Source organism: Pipra filicauda, unplaced genomic scaffold, assembly GCF_003945595.2.
Source record: "Pipra filicauda isolate LSUMZ 115617 unplaced genomic scaffold, ASM394559v2 scaffold105_size2325265_pilon, whole genome shotgun sequence".
NCBI classification, from domain to species: domain Eukaryota; kingdom Metazoa; phylum Chordata; class Aves; order Passeriformes; family Pipridae; genus Pipra; species Pipra filicauda.
This window is the reverse complement of record NW_024103496.1, coordinates 1,212,240-1,234,065: the sequence shown is the minus strand read 5'-3', so window position 1 is coordinate 1,234,065 and position 21,826 is coordinate 1,212,240. Positions and strand designations below refer to the sequence as shown.

General features: G+C 38.4%; 1 protein-coding gene across 2 annotated transcripts in view; it reads right to left on the bottom strand.

Moving 5' to 3' along the window:
* Positions 1-6,737: 6,737 nt before the first annotated feature.
* Positions 6,738-21,826, bottom strand: part of LOC114002821 (pituitary tumor-transforming gene 1 protein-interacting protein-like) — a 29,527-nt gene continuing 14,438 nt past the window's right edge. Inside the window, exons 5-8 of one of the 2 annotated variants that reach the window (XR_003546012.2) lie at positions 20,736-20,804; positions 14,976-15,022; positions 9,476-9,585; positions 6,738-8,323 (exon numbers count right to left, since the gene is read on the bottom strand). Coding sequence is in view for 1 of the 2 variants with exons in the window: in XM_027749119.2 (XP_027604920.1) it covers positions 8,274-8,323; positions 14,976-15,022; positions 20,736-20,804 (166 nt within the window). In the remaining variant the exon portion in view is untranslated. The remainder of the gene's footprint in view (positions 8,324-9,475; positions 9,586-14,975; positions 15,023-20,735; positions 20,805-21,826) is intronic. The other variant, XM_027749119.2, reaches the window with a different exon arrangement.

Genomic DNA, 21,826 nt, shown 5'->3' with positions numbered 1-21,826 from the left:
CACCGTGCTTTTGTTCCGATGGCCAACACCCCCAGGAGTTACACCAGGCCATGGGCAGGCAGCTGGAACTCTGCTCTGCACAATCCAGCACCGGGGCTTGTGTGCCTGCTCAGTGAGCCAGGCTAGAGAACGGATTCCGCTGGAGATTCATACACACACACGGAGCCAGCCAAAGGGCCTGCAGGAACTCCCACGTGGCCTTCTCCTCTTCTGCTGCTGACACAGAGAGGAGAGAGGAAGGCCCAGCCGGGGCGCGCTTGCTACTCACAGACATGCTAATAAATCTGGAGTAGTTTAAGGCAAAATGATATAGAAGGTGGCAAGTGCAGAACAATGCCTCAAGGTTAATAGATAGTACACATTACCTTGAAGTGTAGGTAAGCAACAGGTGTCAAAGTGTTTCATTTATTTACCTCCCCACTCACCCAATAGTTTCTAAACTCCTGATTTACTCTCTGGGGGAGAGGAATCTAGCATTTAAGTTGACAAATTCAACAATATATGTCTGAAAACATCATGTATTCTTCCAAATGAAAGCAAAGAGGTTTCTATCTTTCTCTATTTTAATCTGATTTATAATACAGTTTAACAAAGGATCTAGAAGTATTTTAAATGCCATGTGAATGTGAAAATAAGCAAGAGCCTAAATTCTTGTAATTCTTTGTGTTCTTTTTAATTCCAGTCTGAGAACTAGACTGATAACATACTGTATAGATAACATTTTTAATTTATTCATTATATTCTGATAATTTTTCATATAAGTAATTATATTAATAAACTGGGCATAGTCCTTTGAAGTTCAATTTAGAAAGTACCATGTTATCTGTATGTAATAAACCTCATGTATCTATCCTCCCTCTTCTACTATCATGTCTAGTGACTACCATTACAAGCTTTTTTAAATATTCCTTTGCTCAGTCTAATAGGGATTTTTACAGTATCATTACACATTCTAATTGGGTGATTAGGGGTTTCATGCCACTAATAGAAATGCAGGGTGAGTAACTGGAACTATTGCAAGTTATGTAAAAAGAAATGAGCTACAAGTTTGGTAACGGTTTTACACACACACAGAGTGATGAAACCCAGAGTCAAGTGTCAGGCACGGCTGGCCCAGTGCACTGCAGCCCAGAGCAAAGGCTGTGAACAGAATGCATCTGATCAAAAATCAACCCAACGAAAAAGGGATTCTCCAAATTTCTCTAGGAAGAGGGGTTTGTACCATTGCCATAAAATGAGTGTTTTAAGGTTCCTCAAAAAATTTCTCAGATCATGGAGTGGCCTATGGGGGAGAAAGGGGGATGCACAACCACAACCATCCCTTACTCTTATTTCAATTTTGAGACCCAAAACCTCCTTGTGCTAGATTCTCTGTATCCAACCATTTTATTGCCTGTTTTGGAACTATGGTCTTAAGTTGTGCCAGGGGAGGTTTAGGCTGCATATCAGGAAAAAATTTTTTACAGAGAGAGTAATGAGACATTGGAATGGGCTGCCCAGGGAGGTGGTGGATCCACTATCCCTGGAGGTTTTAAGATGAGACTGGATGTGGCACTTAGTGCCATGGAATAGTAACCACAGCAGTGTTGGATCAAGGGTTGGACTTGATGATCTCAGAGGTCTTTTCCAACCCGGTTGATTCTATGATTCTATGATCATCAGCCTGGGCAGCTTTGGCTAACCATAATATTCTACATTTGATGAGGGGACTAGCTCAGCATTGTGATAGCCTTGAAAACTCTCCTTTTCCAGTTTCATGGCCCATGCTAAAGCCTTAAACACCCTCTTAATATGACATAGATGCCCATATGCATGCATGATAAGCTCTAGGGGAGAATATATTAACCTATTTTGGTAATGTCAAGCACATTGCAGTATGATGAAGCTGGTGCTTCTAATATTCCTAAAACATGGATGTGTAATGAAGACAAGAGTGATTCTGTCTTATGCAAATATTCCTATGTTGATCATTTGTTATTACAAACATGACTTGTTTTTTCTTCTTCATATTTTCCTCACAGATGGGAATGGCAATTCTGATAACAGGGAAATTGGAAATGGGCTTCGATCCTGACTACCTCAGCCTAATTTGAGTATACGGTGTTTCTTTCCTCCTTGGAAGTCATAGTCCAGCTGATCCCACTGACTCAACTTCACCGAAGTTCATTCAAAGTCAGATGGATTTTTCCTGTGTGCTCGCTATCCCTTTCCCACAACCCAGGAGGTGAGGGAGGCAGGATTTCACTTTGCAGATGCCATGCTGACTCTTTTGCATACCAAACTCATTTGTCCAGTGCATAACTGATCTGAATTCACTCTATGGTGATCTCGATTACTGGAATTTCAAGAACATACATGAAAAAGACTGCAGCATTAAAGAAATCTATGGTACTTCTGCAGTACAATAGGCAAAATTGTCACCGTGAAGATTACCAACTTGATACATTGCAAACCCTGTTTTGCCATGGCTGAGAACTTAAGAGGTCATTGGTTATAAGAAGTGCCAAGTTCACAGAAAGGAAAAAGAAATAATGAAAAGAAGTAATGGGAGATTGAAGGACTCCCCTTGAGGGCAAGAGTGGTATGTGTGTGTGATTCCTGAATTGATGCATGGGAAATAAGTAACTAGGGCACGTCTGAGAACACGAAGGGTCTGATACTATTTCAAGTCAGGTGACAAGTAGGGGTACAGTAAAGGTTGCCCATGAGATGCAGACCAGTGAAGTTGTGAGCTTAGGAACTGTGACAGAAACACTGCTATGAAAATCCACCTCAACTTGGAGTAACTAAACATTTCCTAATTCTTTCTGCTGTGCTGCAACTTGACAGCTCCTTACACAGATTAGACTGAAGGTCAAATATAAAAAAAACCACAAACCCCAAAACAAAACCAAGTCTCTGGACAGACTGCAAATAACTTTATCTTCATCCTGCATCTTACTTCATCATATTAATACACAGATTCAAGCTTAGAGGGCTCTCAAAGTGACTTTGCTTAGTCTATCACCCACTTATCTGCCACACAACCATTTGACTCGAAGTGACAGCTGAAAAACTGTGCCCTCTATTACTTTTTCTTGTTTAGAAGCAATTGCTATATCAGCAAGAGAAAAGTCACTCCATTTGATTAATAATACATACTGATGGTCGAGACATTCAGTCAGAAGACTGATAAATTGTTAAGCTGCTGAAATCCACTGGCGGGTTTCTTTAGGTCTAGACTTACATTCTGTCCTTCCTGCTTTGTGGAAGCTCATGTAAGACACCACTAAATATTTTCTTTGTAAACTGTGTAAGATAGGGAAAAGATAAGTAAGTTAGTGATTTTCAGCCAGTCTTCCTATACACATTAAGCCTGGTTACTGATGCAGCAAATAAATCAACCTGGGAATGTCTGATAGAGCAGTATAGCGTAGCTGTGTATTTTGATTTCTACTTAAGATGACAGGACATAACAAAATATAAAATCAAATATCATCAAAGATGTGCAAAAGGGAACACCTTTTTTTGACCCACTGCTCTATTGTTTCCCCGCTATCTATTCCCTTTTGCCTCCCTTCACAACTCACAACTCTTCCCATTCGTGGATGGTTTGGTTCATTCACTGCTTGCACATATCTGAGCCTTCACCACTTCACCATGGTTTAAAAGAGCAAGGAACAGTCAGAGTGGAACAAAGAATTTTGTTTTCATCTATGACATTTAATATCTGCTGTAGGAACTCAGAATCAGACAAGCAAGCAGAGATTGTTTTTCTCGATAACTGAAGTGTGTTGTTGAGGACAAACACACTTGAACTCACACACAACCAGAGACACATGACAGGAAGACCTAGCCAGGAAGCTGACACAGAGTTGACAAAATAGAGTGCTGGGCTTGAGAGCCAACGCACACTTCTAAACATTTAAACATTTGATCCTCTCATGCCAAGTCCAAAGCCTTAATGATGCCACAACAAAGACTAAACGTGTTTGCTCAGTCAGATGAGTATAAACCATGTGAAGCCATTAAAATAAATGAAGGTTTTGAACGTTGTTTGAAGGTATCAGAATCATGACCCTTTCACATTTGGGTGAAGCAGCACTTGGGGAATGGTCTGAGAGGATTCTGTCAAGTGTCACCAAGCAGAAACACAACTTTAGGAATACTCTGGAGATACTAATACTTTAGGGATGACATGCCACTTTCTATGCACTTTGACAAGCGTGCCTTTTTTCTGCCCTTCAAGTAGTTGTTCTAGGACCCACAGAAAAGATACATCAGAAAATGGACAGCAAGCTTGGCCCTGCTGCCTTAGGAAAGATGAGAGCATATGTGAACCTTGAAAAGCTTTCACCCACAAAACCTCCCCAATTCATGCTTTGAAGCACAAGGGTAGTCAGAGATGCTGGCTGATTAGAACCCCAAAATTGAAGATGACCAAGCCCAGATACAGGCAGAAACTGGGGGCACAGCCACATGCAATTGCTGCCAACTTCACCGTCTCCCCAGGCTACTGACCTCCTCAGTCTCGTCCTGATCATCTCCCCATGATTTCCTCTCAGTGTGTCTTTTTAGCTTTTCACTCTGTTTCTCTTTGGTCCCTGACACTCAGAAGGAATATAGGAAAAAAAGCATGCCAGCTGATTCCCTCCCACTTCTTTCTGGACCAGCTAAAATCTAGAGAACTGCATGTTCAGCAGTTCAGTTGGGGGCATCCTAGGGCTGCAAGACACCGGCATGCAGCCCAGGGCCCTTCCTCACACACGTACTTGGTGTAATTAGAAACTTTTGAAAGGACAGACGATAAGAGCTATGCATGGGAGTCTGAAACAAAGATACTCTAAGAAAAAAAAAAATCACCATTTTCCAAAATTACTTCCTGGTGTCTATTTAATAATCAAATAACAATCAAGTAAGACAACTTAATGGAGTTATCATCAAATTCAAGATTTCAGATGTGGCAAAAAGTATGTTCCTGCATTAAGATAAGTTAAAACAACATGCTTCAGTTTACTAAAATTTTCTTTACTTAACACCCACCTACATCACTCTTAAACCTGAGCCACTTGATTTTTTAGTACTGGAAGTTGTATCCCGCAGAAAGACAAACACAAATTTTAACTTTTTCACTTCAGAGGCTGCTCTTCTTTTCAGGTAGTAATACCTTCAATACTAAAATTAACAGGCAATAACCACTAAAAGTGTACATAGAGGAAAGAGAAGAGATTGTGAATGAAGGGGAAGTCAGAAAAACACATGATTAGGAGAGATATAGATCTCAGGCTTAGGTTATCCTGTCTCCGTACTTCCATTTTGTTATTATGTTGCATCCCTTCTATTTCTTCTGTTGAAAAAGTGTGGAGGGGAAACTCACACTGAAAACGTGAGTTTACCACAAACAAAATCCCTTTGTTCACACACCTGAGAAACAAAGATACAATGATACCTCTTTCTACAGCTGTTTTCCCAGTTACTTTTGGCTACACTGAAATACAAAGGCAAGCAACCCTTTTATTGATAAGCCAAAGCCAGTATTTCTGTAAAAAAGAAATACTGACATAGAGGAAAGCAGAGAAGGTAATTAATATATTGAAATATGGGTATTTTCCATCCAATTAATTGCTCCAATGAACAGAGAAAAAAAAGGTTAAATAATCTAAAAAGTCTGGGGCTTGTTTGGGGATTTTTGCCTTTTCTATTAAGCTCTAGGCTGCTGTCCACAACAGTCTCATTAAACTCATTAACTGTGTAAGCAAAATTATATTGTATTAGTTGTCCAGCTTAACATTTTGTATAAACTTACTTACTTATAGCCTAAAGTTACAGCTTAGTATATGGTAAATCTACTTAAGATAAACTTGACTGCAGTCATTACCTTTTGATGCCCACAACTGCGACTTAGGAATGTTAATTCTCCCATTACTTATTCTCAATATTTTGGTTCTCCAAATACTTTACTGTCTTTGAAATGGTAAGAAAGGTTGTCCCTCCTCCCCCTTTTGCTAGAATACATGACAGCCCTTTGTATGCTGTAGCAGGTGCTGAAGAAAAATGCTTTTCTATTAAGTCAAGAATGTCACTACTTGGGTCGTGAGACAGCAGGCAGACCTTCATCATTTTTGCAAAAGTTATCTCCAGGGAAAACCATCAGCATGTTTTATTTCCACACTATCAACTCACTCTTATCACAGACCATCATTCTTCAAAGACAGCCATTTGAATAATCCTTCAGACTTGACAATGGCTGACAGATAAAGAAACATGAAATTAAACACAGTGCCTACTAATAAAGTGCTAAATACAAGCTAAGGAAAAAAGAAAAAAAGAAAAACTAGACCAATATTCCAGTAACATTAATTACAATACAGATTCAGGAAGTGGAAAACATATTTTTATATAAATTCCCGAGAAACTCTATACACAGAAATTGTTTGCATAGGTAAAACCAGTGAAAAAATGGAAGCAAACACTGTACCAAAATCACTGATAAGTGACAGAATCATGGAATCAACCAGGTTGGAAAAGACCTCCGAGATCATCAAGCCCGAACCTTGATAGTTACTAAAGCCTAAGTAGAAGCAGGTTTTTTGGCACTGGAAAGAATGGCAATTCCCCTCCTCACCCACAGGCAAGATCTAATTCCTGCCACAGAAAGCCAGCAATGTTTTTTCTTCTCCCAAACTCATACTTGATAATTTCTTTTAAACCAAGATAATTTAAAATTCTATGGAACAAGAGAACTGAACAGAACCAAATTCAACATGTTAAAGTATTTATTTTAGTAATGTGGATAAAAATAACATGGACATCTTCAATACTGTACATTTGTTTAATAGATAATATACAGCAAGGGAGGTTATTTAAAGTGTACAGAATAAATGGGAACGTACATTAGACTGGGGGGGGCAGAAGAGCCATTTGCTTGTCACATCGTACTGCTAAGCTACTAAAAATGCTCAAGGAAACACCTCTATGAAAAGAAAGACAGGAAATAAATCACATTATAGAAATATCAACAGAACAATAAAAGGTTAAAAAAATACCGCTTTCTTACTATACTGGGTCTGGCTGGGATTGAGGTAACTTTCTTCACAGCAGCACGTATGGTGCTGCTTTGCTTTGGATTTGTGGCAGGAACAGTGCTGGTAACACACCAGTGCTTTGGTTTTTGCTGAACATTGCTTGCACAGCATCAAGGTTTCATTTTTCCCCCACTCTGATCGCTCCAGCAAGTAGGCCAGGGGTGAGCAAGAAGTTGGGAGGGGACACAATTGGGACAGCTGGCCAGAACTGACCCAAATGATATTCCAGGCTCCCCAAGAAAAACTGAGGGGAGGCTGGGCAGAGATCTGCTTCTGGGAGGTGGTAATTCCCTTTGCATTTGTTCCCACTTACCCTCCTTTTCTTCACTTACAGTGTTTTTATCTCAACCCTTTGCTGTTCCCATTCCCTCCCTCATCCCTCTGAGGGAGGAAGCAGCTGGGCAGTGCTTAGCTGCTGGTCAGGGTTAGCTCTGGTAAACTGCAGAATCTGGGCAACTTTTTACTTTTTTTTTCATTATACATTAAGCTTACAAAAGAAAGATTTCACACAGACTACTGATGTTTCTTAAATTTGGGCACACATAACCATGTACATTTTAAGAGTGACCTTCTTCCAGTTTTGCTAAGTGAAGTAGTTTCTTTTTCACATCAGTGCTATATCCAGAGTACATATTAACATTTCCACAACTGAACTGAATTATTCAAAGACAAATATGCTCCCCTCTCTCAACCCTTACACATTACACTCTTGGAAGATCTTTTTCCAGATAGAAAAAACCTCCACCCACAAGAATGTGTGTGCTGTATTTTCTCATCAACTATTTCTGCCATGTAAAGCTGTGCTTTCATGTTGCTTTTTATTTTACATATATATATATATATATATAAAATATCTTTATTTAGGAACATGGGAACAACTGCTTTAAATGGCAATTACGACTGAACTCAAACACAATTGTGACTATTAACCATCTACATCAAGTAATAAAATACAGTTTTAAGAAGAGGAAAGATAGTCACAATAAAATTCAGCAAACATTTCAACAAAAAAACTATTTATAAAAATTAGTTCTGTATGAGTAGGAGATAGAAACATGTTATTTCATAAAGTCTTTAGCTGCTTCTAGTTTTACAATCAGGAAAAAACACTTCAGGGAAAAAAAAAACAAAAGCAAAAGAGCACAAAGGGTAAATGAAAAGAGTCTTCCTGTCTTCCGGAGTCACAGTTCTAGTGGAAGGTGCTCAGCTTTATTCATTCTCAAATCTGCTGTATGGGTTATCAGAATCCTGAAGAAGACCTGTAAAACAAAACAGGACCACATTTATCACTTTCTTACCAGTATCACATAAATACCTTGAGTTACTGACTTCAATAGGTATTCCATAAAACAAATCCAAAAGGCAATTCCTGTAATAATTGCTCTATTACCTAAACACTCAAGTATTACAATAAATTGAAAGTGTTCTTAAGCATTCGTATTTCTCAGACTATAATCACAAATAAGTATTTCATGTTTTAGCAGGGAGAGAACATTTCTGTATGAAAAATTATTTCTCATTTGTGAGGTATATCCTAAAAAATGCACTTATGAGAGTCAAGTTGACAAAAATCTAAGCATAGAGATGTGTCAGGAAGAACAGACTCAGGCTTGCCAGTTTATAAATGCAAGTGACTAGAAGATCACCATCCTTTTAAAATGTAAGATGCTGCTACTTTGACTTAGTTCTACTTCGATTATACCCAACCATCTGTCACATTCAGCCACTTACAGCTTTTCTGCAACAGGACAATAATCTCTAAGAACAAATGAAGATGACTTCTACATGCACTAAAACCTCCAGGGACCAGAACAAGAGCATCACTTAATCCAGGTTGCAGTATGTTTCCATCATGAAGATTCTTAATGACTTTACCAGAATATTGTCACAGTAAGCACTGCAAAGCTATCCAATTATTCTGAGTGTCTGGATATGCAGACCATCCTCTGTAAGGGTTAGCTGAGCAATCACTGTTCCACATAGTAATTATTTTGAAGAGACTTGAAACCACCCACCAGATTTGGGGTAGGTAGAAGCACATACTAAAAATAAAGGAGTCCTGTAAGAGTCCAGAGGCTGACCTTTTGTTGTGCAAGAACAAGAAGACTACTGCTGTCTTTTCTAGTGGGGTTTTTACACTGATGTCTGGCAAACCTGGACTCTTCTCTAGTTCATTTGTTTAGGCACGGAGACATAACGACAGTGCAGCCAGGCAAATCACAAATGTTCAGATTCACAATGGTGAAAACAAAATTACACTGGTCACTGCCAAACCTTGTAAGAACTCCCCTCAGACCTTTTCACACCATACCTCTTTTCCACATGCACCTGCACACATACATTGAACATTCACTATTCTACCTGAAAGTCAAAAGCTAATGGTGCTGAAGGCAGACTAGACTTTTGCCTACCTTGTTGCAGTTGGAGAGCTTCGTTTGAACTGCCTGGTTATTTTAAGATTCCAATCAAGAAGCACAACTGCTTAGTGCTGATTACTGTATGAGTTACTGCAACTAACTACCTGATAGGGAACAGCAAATATTAAGGAATAAGTATGAAAAGTCCTATAATCACTCAAATATACAAGATTACGAGCAGTCAGCTTGTAAAAGGTTAATATCAAAACCAGCCCTCATACAATGTCTCTTACTTGTGAAAAAAGAAGCAAGGCAATCACATTTATAAAGCTTCTGCCAGGTAACATGAAATACATCCTATTTACCTGGTATAGTACCTTGCATCAGAGGTACTATCCCCTTCTCTAACTGTTAAAAAAAAAAATTATGCATTTGTGTAATAAGAATATGCTTAGGTTGAAAATTATCTACAGTATTTAGAGATTATGAAATGTTTATATTTTTAAACTTTTAGAAAGCGGTTACTTGTCAAATTTTAATCTTACCTTTCATGCATTTAAACAAAGAATTGTGATGCCTGTTAAGTCTACTCTAGCTGACAAGTAAGCTAACACATAATAAAAAACCCCTCTTATCCTTGGCCTGCCATTCAACCTTTAGTGCCTTCAGGTAACGTTCCTGCATTAATATAAGCCCAAACCACACAGTGAGAAGAAACATTTTCTTTATTTCCAGACCATCACCACCACCCCTTCCTTCCTCCAGACATGTTAATAGTTTGGCAGTTAGAATATATGGATCTTAATACATTTAGTTACCTGAAACACAACTAAGCAGTCCAATTTTTAAAAAAAAAAAATTGCAGTACTTCAGTATTTCACCTGTTCCAAATAAAAAACACATCTACACAACATTTACAGAAGATCAGCATCAATACTAGAAATTACCATTATTATTACAATTGCCATTGCATAAACTCCCTGTGTTCATTAAGTTCCACTTAGAAATAAACACCAAACTTCAGAAACTTTTCCACAAAGTGGCAAGTTGTGGTACCAGACTCCCTGATAAAATTAATGTAGGCTGCATACTTCTCTCTATAGAGTCTGGCAAGTGCTTAGTATGTCTTTTTGATATTTCATTCAGGATACATATTCGACACTTCATAGGTCTGAAAGCAGCACAGTAAAAGATACTGTTCTTTACAGCTTAAATTCAATGGAAAAGATTTTCTACATCCAATAATCCAATTTCAAATTAACCAGATGATTGTGTAAGAGTCCTGATAAACTTTTCCTATACCATTCTGAGGAGCAAATATACTTTTCTCTGCCTCTGCCCCAAAACATTTGGCTAAAAAGACATTTTAGAAAACTAATCCTCATATTTCAAGTGAGTGTGTAACTTTTACTCCTCACTGCAAATGTCATTCCCAGTAGTACTTGCTGTCATTTTACTGAATTATGTTTAGGAATGAACAGACATAATCACCACCAACCAGGCATTAGTATGCTTAACTTAAAATCCTCTGATCTGTTTTATTGTACAAGACTGAAACTCAACAAGCTTTAAGAACTATGGGAATACTGTTGGTCATGACTTCAGAAATTGATCTCCCAGGAAAAATGGAGTCCAAGAGAAATGGCAAGCCTTCCTTCCAAACGAGAATAACCACGGGTTACAATACCTGATACACTTTGCTCTCAGTCTTGCTCTCAAACCTGCATCCAGTGTTTAAATTTCTTTTATCCTCAGCATTCTAAGTACATCGTAAGGTTACATTCAGTGAGAGGAGGGAGACAGCAGTTCATCACTTTCACCAGTGCTTACTGAAGAAGTTGTATCAGGCTCCAGTAAGTGGACAAAAACAATCTGGAGAGACATACAAAAAAAGGAGCAAGACAGAAAGCTCCTGTCAGCTGCTACAGCTGCTCTTATCTGTGCCTCTCCGAGGAGCTGCGAGCCAATGCTAATGGGACAGCACGTCATGTTCAGCTAAAGCTCCTGGGCTGCCTTGAACCAGACACGAGTTGTCTCTCCACTGTTTCCCATTTGACATGAGAGCGACTGCCCAACTTGTCATTTACACTCAGGGGTTCAAAGAAGCCAGATGTTTGTAGCTTTAGGAGTCTTGTTTGCAATCAGGTCCATTACATGTTACTGGTGAACTTGAATATTGACACGCAGGTCACTAACAAGAACTTTTAACATCTTACTTCTATTTACCCTCATTTTGAGGTTAGTATTTGACCTACTTAGTAGTCAAGTATCTTCCGTTAGCTTGTATGAAATAATGAGGCCTCCCAATATGTATGAAAAGACAAAGCAATGGTAAGAAATTAATACTTCTTTCCAGCATCTTCATTTATATTGTATACCATCTAATTATGCAGGTTCTCAGTCACTGAGATCTGACTTTCATCACATATCAGCACTGACCAAAATCAGAATTAACAACTGAAATATTTACAAAAGTCTATGCTTGGAAAAAACCCAACTTAGTTTGCTGCATGTCTTCATCCTTTATTAAAAGTTTCCTCTTTATTTTTAACCTCCAGATTGACGACTGTATTCTTGACAACAAACTAAATAGCTTTCAGTGTACAGCAATGCAAGGTATTCCCACCTTGCATTCAGAACAGTGAAGAAGGTCAAGGCAAAGTACCTACCTTGAACAGGAGCAACATTTACTGTGACAAACTACTGAATATAAAAATCAATGTGTCACATAAAACAAAGGAGATAGGATTACATATCATTAAAATAGCTGATCAAAACCTTTGCAGAACTGAAGCAATGAAATGGTAGTAATTTTGTAAAAATTAAGAGAAAGAATCCTTTTACTAATACCAGGCAAGATCCTGAAATAAATAAATAAGAAAGCAGATCTATACTAATACTATACTGAACACACAATAGCAGCAAATGCAGCAGGAATTAAATTGTAGCTCCTTTGTATAATACACAAGCTGCAAAGTCTTCTGAATTCTACTTTAAATTTTTCCTAAGAGTCAACATATAATTTGTGTAATCATATTGCATTCATATATGTGAGCAAATGAAAAATACTATGAAATTGTACAACAAAGAAACAATTCAAAGTGCGTATTCCTGGTTGCTAAAGCTCTCTATTGCTTCCCATGCTCCCAAAGGACTGTGGCTAGAGTGACACCTGCAATGCATTATAAATGTGTAATTACCATTTAAATGGGGTATGGAAAGCTGGTGGATGAAATGGGAAAAGGCATTCCCTTAAAGCCAACCAAATACTGAAATTTCGGGCATGATCATCTTAATCTACAGAGTCAGGTTAACAAAGTCATTGTTGTTCTGCCACTCACCCATGCCTACTTAACTGAGAATCCACTCTGCAGTGTGTAAGAGTGTAAAGTAATCTAGTGCCTCCATAATTATTTGCAGCAATTTTTATTAGATTATGTTTAATATGCTAACATATATATTTTCTAGAAAGTAAAAAATGAGGACAGAAGATCCAATTCTACTCTATGTCTCATTGAATTATTCTGACAATCATTTGTCTGCATATTATCAGAACACAACCCATATATGTAATAGCATTATATTTAGGGATATTTCAAAATTTATACATATTTTGTATTTAATTTTTACTCAGTTACATACATCCTTTCAGGATGTGCCAATTATTTATGTAAGAATTAGGTTTTTCTTTAGGACAAAAATTAATGATGAGAATCCAGGCCTCAAATTGGTATATCTGATAACATAAATTAATATTTGCTTAGGCAATAAAGCAAACCTGCCAATAAATAAACTTTATACAGAAGTTTGCTATTAAAATTTAAGTTTTATAGTCCAGTTGCAATCTTATGCAGGTAAAATGCACTGCAAAACATAACTGCAATAACTGCAAGAAGATGTCGGTATGAACTTGTTTCTAGTTAAGTCACTGACAGACTAACATGCTTCAAGCAGAGGCAAAATGACACTGGCTCTCATATGACTGTGTGCACGGTACAGCTACAAGCAAGATTTATTGAATTTGGTGTATGTATTCCAGAGGCACTGATTATGCAGTTATTTACTTCAGGAAACTCAGGTACTCCAACAAGATCCAGCAAAGCATCCTGCAGAAGTCTGAAAGTTAAGCACTGAAGAGAGACCTGTCTTCACTAAAATGTAGGGCTATCCACTGACTGAACAGAACGGAACACAGCCTTCTGAACATTCCCAGTGCAGTGCTTTGGTACCAGAACTGTGACACTGAATTCAGGACCTGTCCACTCTTGGCTGAGATGCAAAGGTACATGTATGTCTGCACAGAGTGCTGCAAGTTGATGTGAGGACATAGCCATTGTCCTAAGTTCTTGACCAGATCTACCCCAATGATTCAAACTTGTTGAGATTGACTCTGAGGTCTCTTCTAAGGAGAAACAAACACAAAAAGCCTGTGTTGTTTTATTTTGCTGTTTGGATTTTGTTTGCTTTTTTACATCTGAACTATTGTTGTCAACCACTCAAACACCTCTAGAAACTGAATTGTGGTTGGTATACAGGGTCAATTATCCTATAAAATACCACAGGACTGAACTTCAATGACTGATGTTTAACAAAAAATTTCTTCCAGTTTCTATAACATTCTTCCTCCTGTAGCTCAAGCTTCAGTGTAGTTTTGCTCCATTCCAGCAAAGGAATATTGTTTTGCAAACGCTCTCCAGGCAGAGGATTTCCTATAGAGATTGTCTGTATCACTTCTGCATCAGCCAAAGGGCAGGCTGCAGATTCATGAAGACATCCCCAGATTCTGCCCATCAGTTTAACAAGAGGATGAAAATTAACGGCTTTGAGTGACTGTTCAGACCCCTAGAATCACCCCCTCTGACATTAGTGCAATTTGCATAATAAAAAATGCAGCAGAGTTTTAGCATATCTTTCTCTGAATACACAGTACTATTAACCCTATGAACAAATCAAATGAAAAGTGCAAGCACTGACAAGCCTACATAATAAGAGCCTCCTACACAGCACAGCAGGTCCTACAGTCTTGTGATATTCTACTACTGGACCATAGCTCTACTTAAAAACAAAGAAAAAAAAAAATTTAATCCCTACATTAGGCTGCACCCTCCACCCTTCTTTTCCAGTCTTGATTTAAAAAGCTTCCTATCTGCTAGCCAGTCTACCCTCCTTTAATAGCCATGAGTCTAGTGGCAAAGTTCAACTAGCTTGATTTACCACATTCAAGAACAAACAAAAGAGCCCCCCAAATCAGTACTCCTACTTAGGAACAGAAAGAATCACTTATTTTAATCAATATATTTAAATGCCCATCCCAAGCAAACACCCCATCCAGCACACTGTGTCTTGCCCAGTGGGAGCTCAGTGCAGGAAGAGAACAGGCGCACAATAGTGCTGAGATCAGGTGCTCAGGTGTCAGAAGACATGCTTCAGTGGGAAACTGGGCTTGATTACTTCTCCTGCTCATAAAGCAGCTTGTTTCTGCTGTGAATTTTAATAATAATTAGGAAAAAGGAATCCATTTAGATACAGAGTATCAAAACAAGATAACACATACCATACTTCTTACGTATTTCATCATGCTTCAGTTTTCTTTCATGTTTCCTGCAAGAAATAAAGGCATCAAAAGAACATTCAGACTGTTTTGAGCTGTAAGCAAAATATAATTACATCTAAAACGGACAACAGCATTTCTTACATTAGTATGCAATTACAAATTTTTAAAAAATCACATTCAGCAGGTACAGATCTTATCTTACTATATACACTTTATGCATCTGTAAGACTCCCTATAACTTCTGACTAACCAATAATGTCAAAATAAGATGTATTAAAATAAACAATAAGAAATACTGTGTCTTCTATATAAAAGTAATGCATCCACATATATTTACATATACACCCACTGAGGTATTCATGTCTACATAACAAGCAAGGCACTACACTATGCTGGAAGACTCCCTAATGCTTTCCAGCAGGGAGCATAATTGTAAAATTTAGCTGTGAATACAGTATGCTTCAGAATCCTAATTCACTGTAAGAATTCTAAAAAGACAAAATGTGTATTACTGTTTTGTTTAAGCTGTACAGCAAGTGTAAGTGAAAACTACTGGTGTCAAAAATCCAGCATGGCATCCATGCAGAGAATAAATTAAAATATTGTGCTATACAGAAACTGTTTTTTACGTTTCCGACCATAGGACAGTTTTCAAGACTGTATCTAATATTGCCAAACTTTAATTGCATAAACCAAGAGCCTGATGAATCAATTTCTTCTTCCCCTTTGAAAAGGTGAAGGGGGAAAAAAATAAAGGATGTTTAAATGGAAATCATTCCATCATTCCTCAGATAGTTTTCCTATATTTCAAAAGAAGCATATATTTTGCTTAGTTTGAAAAACAAACACAAAAGCTTCTACATATCTGTTTCAGAAGTATAATCCAGAATCTATATATTTTTAGGAAGGGACATAGAATTTGGCAAAACAATGTTCCTCTAACAAAAATTTAAAAATACACCATTTGCTGTCCCTGTCAAAATTCAATCCAGCTAAACAAGTTGTGACTTTTGCTGAATTCCAATTTGCACATATTCAGCAGAAAGCTGTTAAGCACTGACAGCTTAATTCACCAAAGATCCCAACTGCCCTATGCATATTCCACCTCCAAACAATTCCTACTGCTAAACAGATCCTGTGTGTCCTCAGAAGCAATTATCCTGCTTCCTACAGAGCTGAAGGGCTGAACTGGCCTTTCCCAGCAACTGCACTTCTGGAAAAGCAAGCATATAAAGCATAATGAAGAAAACCAAGAAAGACAGACTCAAAACCTTCCACTTCTATTTCCCTGAGATACCCAATCTCCCTTACATCCCTTTCCACTATTAAGCCCAGGCTGCACAGTAAAGAACTTGACTAAATGCAGGAGGAGGAACTGGTGAGTCAGGGTGATGAAATTCATGTAGATGAAGACAGTCAGGACTGAGATGTTGAAGAGAACAGAAAAAGGACAAGACAAATTGACCTACTGAGGGTAACCTGACAATAAGATTTCTGCTTTTTGTGTTACATAAGAGGAAGATATTAAATGAGGCAAGGGATCTCAGGAAGAAAATAAGAGAAATTCTGCTAAAAGCAGCCTCCTCCTGTATAAAGCCAAAACTTTCTTCTGTATAGTTTTCATGTGATATCATGTGACCATAAACCAGGTTTGTTATTGGTGGTACTAATGGCATTTCTTCACTGTTTTGCCTACCCTGTCTGAAGTAATGGAGATTCACTGCTGCACTTTCAACTGACAACAGTACTTCAGCAGTCAGTCTGAATGAGTTCTGAAATCAGAAAGCACTAAGAATCTGCATAACAAGGGAGAGTGGAAAATCATGCCATGCAAGCTTTAAACCTCAGAAACACTTCAGGATACTTCCCTAGGGTATTCAAAACAAACCACCAAACACCTAGTTAAGTTTGAAGGGTAAAACCATTATTATCAGTGAAATGTTCAAACTCTGACAGGTAGCCACGACTACATCACTTCACCTGTGACTAAATCCTTGCACAGTAAATAAGGCTTAGGCACACATCGACCAAGGAGAATCAGACGCAATTTTGAACAGGCGGTCACTGAATCAGCCACCCAGGTGACTCACTGCACCGTCCACATCTTGATATTATGATCAGCTGAAGTCACTTTAGTCTTCTGAGCTGGTTCTGTTTCTTAACACTACTGCTCTTACTCCATCTTCTATATGCTAAATTCTTGGTCCTCACGCAAGATGTCCCCACTGCTGTAAGCTGAGAGAGTATTCTTCCCAATACTAACAATTCACATAAGAATTTTCCACACTTGGTTCTTTGCAAGGGAACTGCAATCCTTTCTTTCCCTGGCCTCTCTCCTACTTCTCCCTTACCAGTATACTACGAAATTATACTTGGTAGCTGATCTCATTGTTTTTCATTTGTTTATAAACTTCTAAAACAAATAATGGCTTATAAAATATATAAATATACCGTATCAGTGTACCATGTATTTGCAGCTGTAAATAATTAAATGAGTGTACAGAAAGACTCACTACTTGATGCTATGTTTAAAAATGGTTTTTCATGTTAGAGATGACATGAAGTCCAATAAAGGACTAAAGCTATGCAATAAGATACCTCTTTTCAGTCAAAAACTGAACTCCAGATATTCTGTGTTTTCCTCTGCACTTTGCTCATCACAAATGTCTTGTTGAGAATATTAATTTGGTCTTCAGCCTGCTACTAACAATTCATCCTCCTAAGGTCTCAGAAGAAGCAAGCAATGGGTAGGCTGAAGTGTTCTGGTTGCTGAAAGCAGCCTAGTCCGTATGTTTTCCCATGACACCCAGCCACACACACAATAGGTATGAATGTTCAGAACACAGGAATACCCCAGGGCTGCTGCTAAACTCTCTCCTGCAATTAGAACAGTTTCTGTTTCACAGACACACTCCTGAGACAAGCTGGAAAAGAGGGATGCTGCTCTAAGTAAGGCTGCAGCAATCATTCTGGCAGAGCAGTCTGCTTCCAGTGATCCTTGTTCCTAGGCTTAATTCAAGAATGGAGTTGGTATTAGCTCTGTGTTGCTAATTGCCTGGTGCAACACTACTTGCTCAGCGTGTGCACAGCAAACCTCAGGTTCAAGAAGTATCAGACTTTCTACAGATTAACTGTACCAAGAATTTAAAGTTGATACACAAATCACAATGGAAAGGTTATGCCAAACAATCATCCCCTATTGTGCACCTGGTCAGAAGTCTTTGCTTTAAAACAAACATAGGTAAGTGTTGCCCTGAGTGAACAAAGTAACATTATTAAGGATGTACATTTCATCACAACAAGGCACATGGTTTTGCCATACAAAAAAATGTTGGATGTTCCTCACTGGGTCCCTTCTCTTTAGAAAGGAGCAAAAGCAATACAGGAGAAACATCACCTTCACACTAGCACTCTGCCTATTGTGCCATGACTAGTTATAATTGGACTAAAAGGTAGAAAATTCCCTTTTTTTCTGATCCATTGCAAATATTCAGCATCACTTACCTGAGAAATTGTGTGGTACAACTACGTGTGACCATATTTCCTAAACTGGACACCTATTTCTTACCCTTCTGTGCACGTTGTATAATACTTTCAGCTCACAAATTCAGATGTTTATGAAAACAAGTCTGCGCCCCTTTTCTTCTCAGATTAAGTCTGACATTACCTTGCAATGATGAAAGGGGAAGTACTGCTTCCTATTCTGTTCCCAAATAAATGCTTTCTTTGCTTTTCCCCCATCCCTAGACTCATGATATCCTTGCATCCTGTGGATGTAATCTTACAGATATATGCTGAGACTCTTCACTGAACTCATCCAACAGATTAAAAACTCCAAAACCCCACAGAAATGTGAACGGTTTTATGTAAAACAAATTTTGCATAGTATAGAGTTAAGGAATGTTGTGCCCTGGGCAAGAAAGTAAGAATGCTCTCTGCATCAGCAGCTCTCAGTTACAACAGAAGTAAAATGCCTTTACACACAATCTAAAGTGTTAAACTTGTGTCATCATTACACTTGAAAAACATGTATTTTGAAAACATTAATTTTAGCTCAACTACATTAGGAGACATCTAATTTTCGTCTTTTCTCTTCAGAAAGTTACCTTTAAGCTTATGCTTTCCTAAACAATTATAAATGCAGAATACACACTGCTGCAACAGTAAATCTGTGTTGTTCAAGTCTGTGGAGAACAAAAATAAGTTCAAATTTGCTAAGTTTAAAAGCTACTAAACTGTATTATACAGCCACTAGAAAATGGGAATACATATATTAAACTTTGTATACTTGAGAAAAATAATAATCACAAACCCAAAATCTAATCAAACTTTGCACTTAGTCAAGCTCTGAAAAATTCCTTGGTATATGTCCCCATTGTATCCTATTCTAATTTTTTCTATTGCCAGAAAGTTTAGGAATTTTGTACAAGGCTAAAGGACACATCAATTTAAGCCATTACAACAGAATGTATTCTGCTTCTTAACATCACAGTGCTACTTCAGAGTCATCATCAGATTCAGGGCAAACAGTTACTGTACTTGCCTATATAAGCTGTCAGTTCAGAAAACAGTTGCGTGGAGTTGAGTGATTCTCTCAGCTCCTTCCAGTCAGATACATGAGCAACAGCAAGTGCATCTGTAAGACCACCTTACTAACTTCCACTTTTGTGCCCAGTCAGAAACGTACCTGCCTTGTCTCCTTATGTACATCTGTAATAGAGAAACTTTATATCTTCATGCAAGAGCCCCACGAGGATTCTCACGTGGAAGCGCGCCTTGCTCCCTAACTCCCCGCTCATATTAACAATCAATCCAAGTTCAGGAGAAAACAGCAGGCATCAGGCAGGCAGTGAAGGTGCCCACCTGTTACTTGGCAGATGAGTCTTTAGAGAACAAAACCAGGAAGTGGCAAACCTAAGATTAATTTCCTTGTCAGCATGTGGGGATTCAAACCCATACCTGACAGCTAGGACACTCTTGTCTTGCTGAAGGCTAATCCACTGAGAATCTCAAAACTGAAGACCGTGAAAGGAAGTATGATTCAAAAGGTACATCTCGTTTGTACCAGGCATCAGTGCCCTATCTATGAAAATTGTTTATCTAAAGAAAAATGTAAAACCCACCAAAAGTCACAGTAGAACTAAGCTATAAAAATCTACATCTGAAGGAATGCAGTTCTCACTGAGAAACACTGTATGAGGGCTGACTCTTGCACTTCTTTTTACACTGTGATACAGCTTTAGCAGAAAGGATGGAAATATGAAATTAGGGCTACAATGAGATCTGAGCCAAAGTTTTCAATTCCTGAGCCAAATTTTGAATAGGTATGTCACTATCAACTTCTCTACCTTTCCCAGACAGATTTTAAAAGAAAAAGAACCAATAACCAAATGAATCCAACAAGTGGGTCTCAACTCTTGATTTCAGCCTCGCTTGGGCATTAACTCATGCCACAGGCAGGCATCAGTCCAGAAGAGACTAGACAAGACTTCAGACACTTTCCTCCTGTTTGCTCTTGGCTGGCACAGAGTACTCATGGTACCTGCCACAGTGAGCATCAACCCATTTGCTCCTTGTTCACTTACAAGAATACAGGCTCCTAATCAGGTTCACCAATCTCACATTAAGCCATGTTTTGTAAAAACCTGACACTGTCACGCCTAACTCCACAATGTTTCTTTGTTTAGTACTCCATGTATTCCTCAGAAAGGCAGAATACTCCAATAGCCCCAAGAAGCATGTCAAGCTGGCCAGACTCACCTCTGAAGAGACTGTAGTCTTCTTTCCTCTCTCTTCCTAGCTAGCTGCTCTTCTTCTTCATCTGGTCTACTAGAAAAATGAGGAAAGGAAAGTGTAAGAGGAGGAAAAAGCAACTTCACTGCTAAGCAATCGCTATTTAGTCACTTGATTTATTTTCAAAAATTTATAGTCTGAACAGAGATACTTCTTCACAGCCATGTAAAATTTAATTGCTGAACAGTATAATTGACAAGTTTCTGTAATTAGCCTTTCACATTTTATAATATCTAAACGCTCCACTCATTGTAGCCATGTGCCCTTCAGCCTCCACAGGGCAACTTGCAGCTTCTTAGGAACAGGCTGCAGACTGTTCCAGAAACAGGACTTGTATTTGCCATTTTCCCCACGTGTCGCACCCCATTTTAGAGTAAATGTACTGCATGTGCACAGCTAAGTCCATTGTTGTCCCCTGGAAGAAGATTGATGGTTCATAAGCCTTTGATGCCAGAACAATTTATCTTTTCAACGACCATTGCTATCCAATCTCAAGCTGCCCCCAGGAAAGCAGTCTGTTCTGGAATGAACAAGGATTTACCTGAGTGCATCAGCTGTGTGATTCTGGGAAATGCTGAGCCTACACAGTACATCTGAGCTGTGCATGTGCTGATATGCTCTACTGAATAGAGGCACTTAAGCTTTGTGACCTGCTTTGGGAAAAGTTCAGCTTCACTTAATCATTAGACAGACTATAAGAATTGTAGAATGCTAAAACAAATGCCAAATGTTTTTGTCTTTAGTTTTGTCCTGATAGAATTAATGACAGCTCTTCATCATTAGTAAATGGACAACTGCCATGCTTCCCCAGGTGCTAATCATCTTCCAGAAGTGAATGCACTTCTGAAGATGTCTGAGATGAATATTTACAATATTAATATACCTGAAGAGTTGCAGCACCACACATCTGCAGCAACCAGCCTACAAGCTAAGTAAGGGTGACATCCAGTGGTTAACTACAGCACGTCAGATACTTTAAAATACAAAATTCAGACACCAGAACTGGAAATCTGAACTCGATTCTTTAATGTGCTCAATCAGTCCATATATCTCTGAAC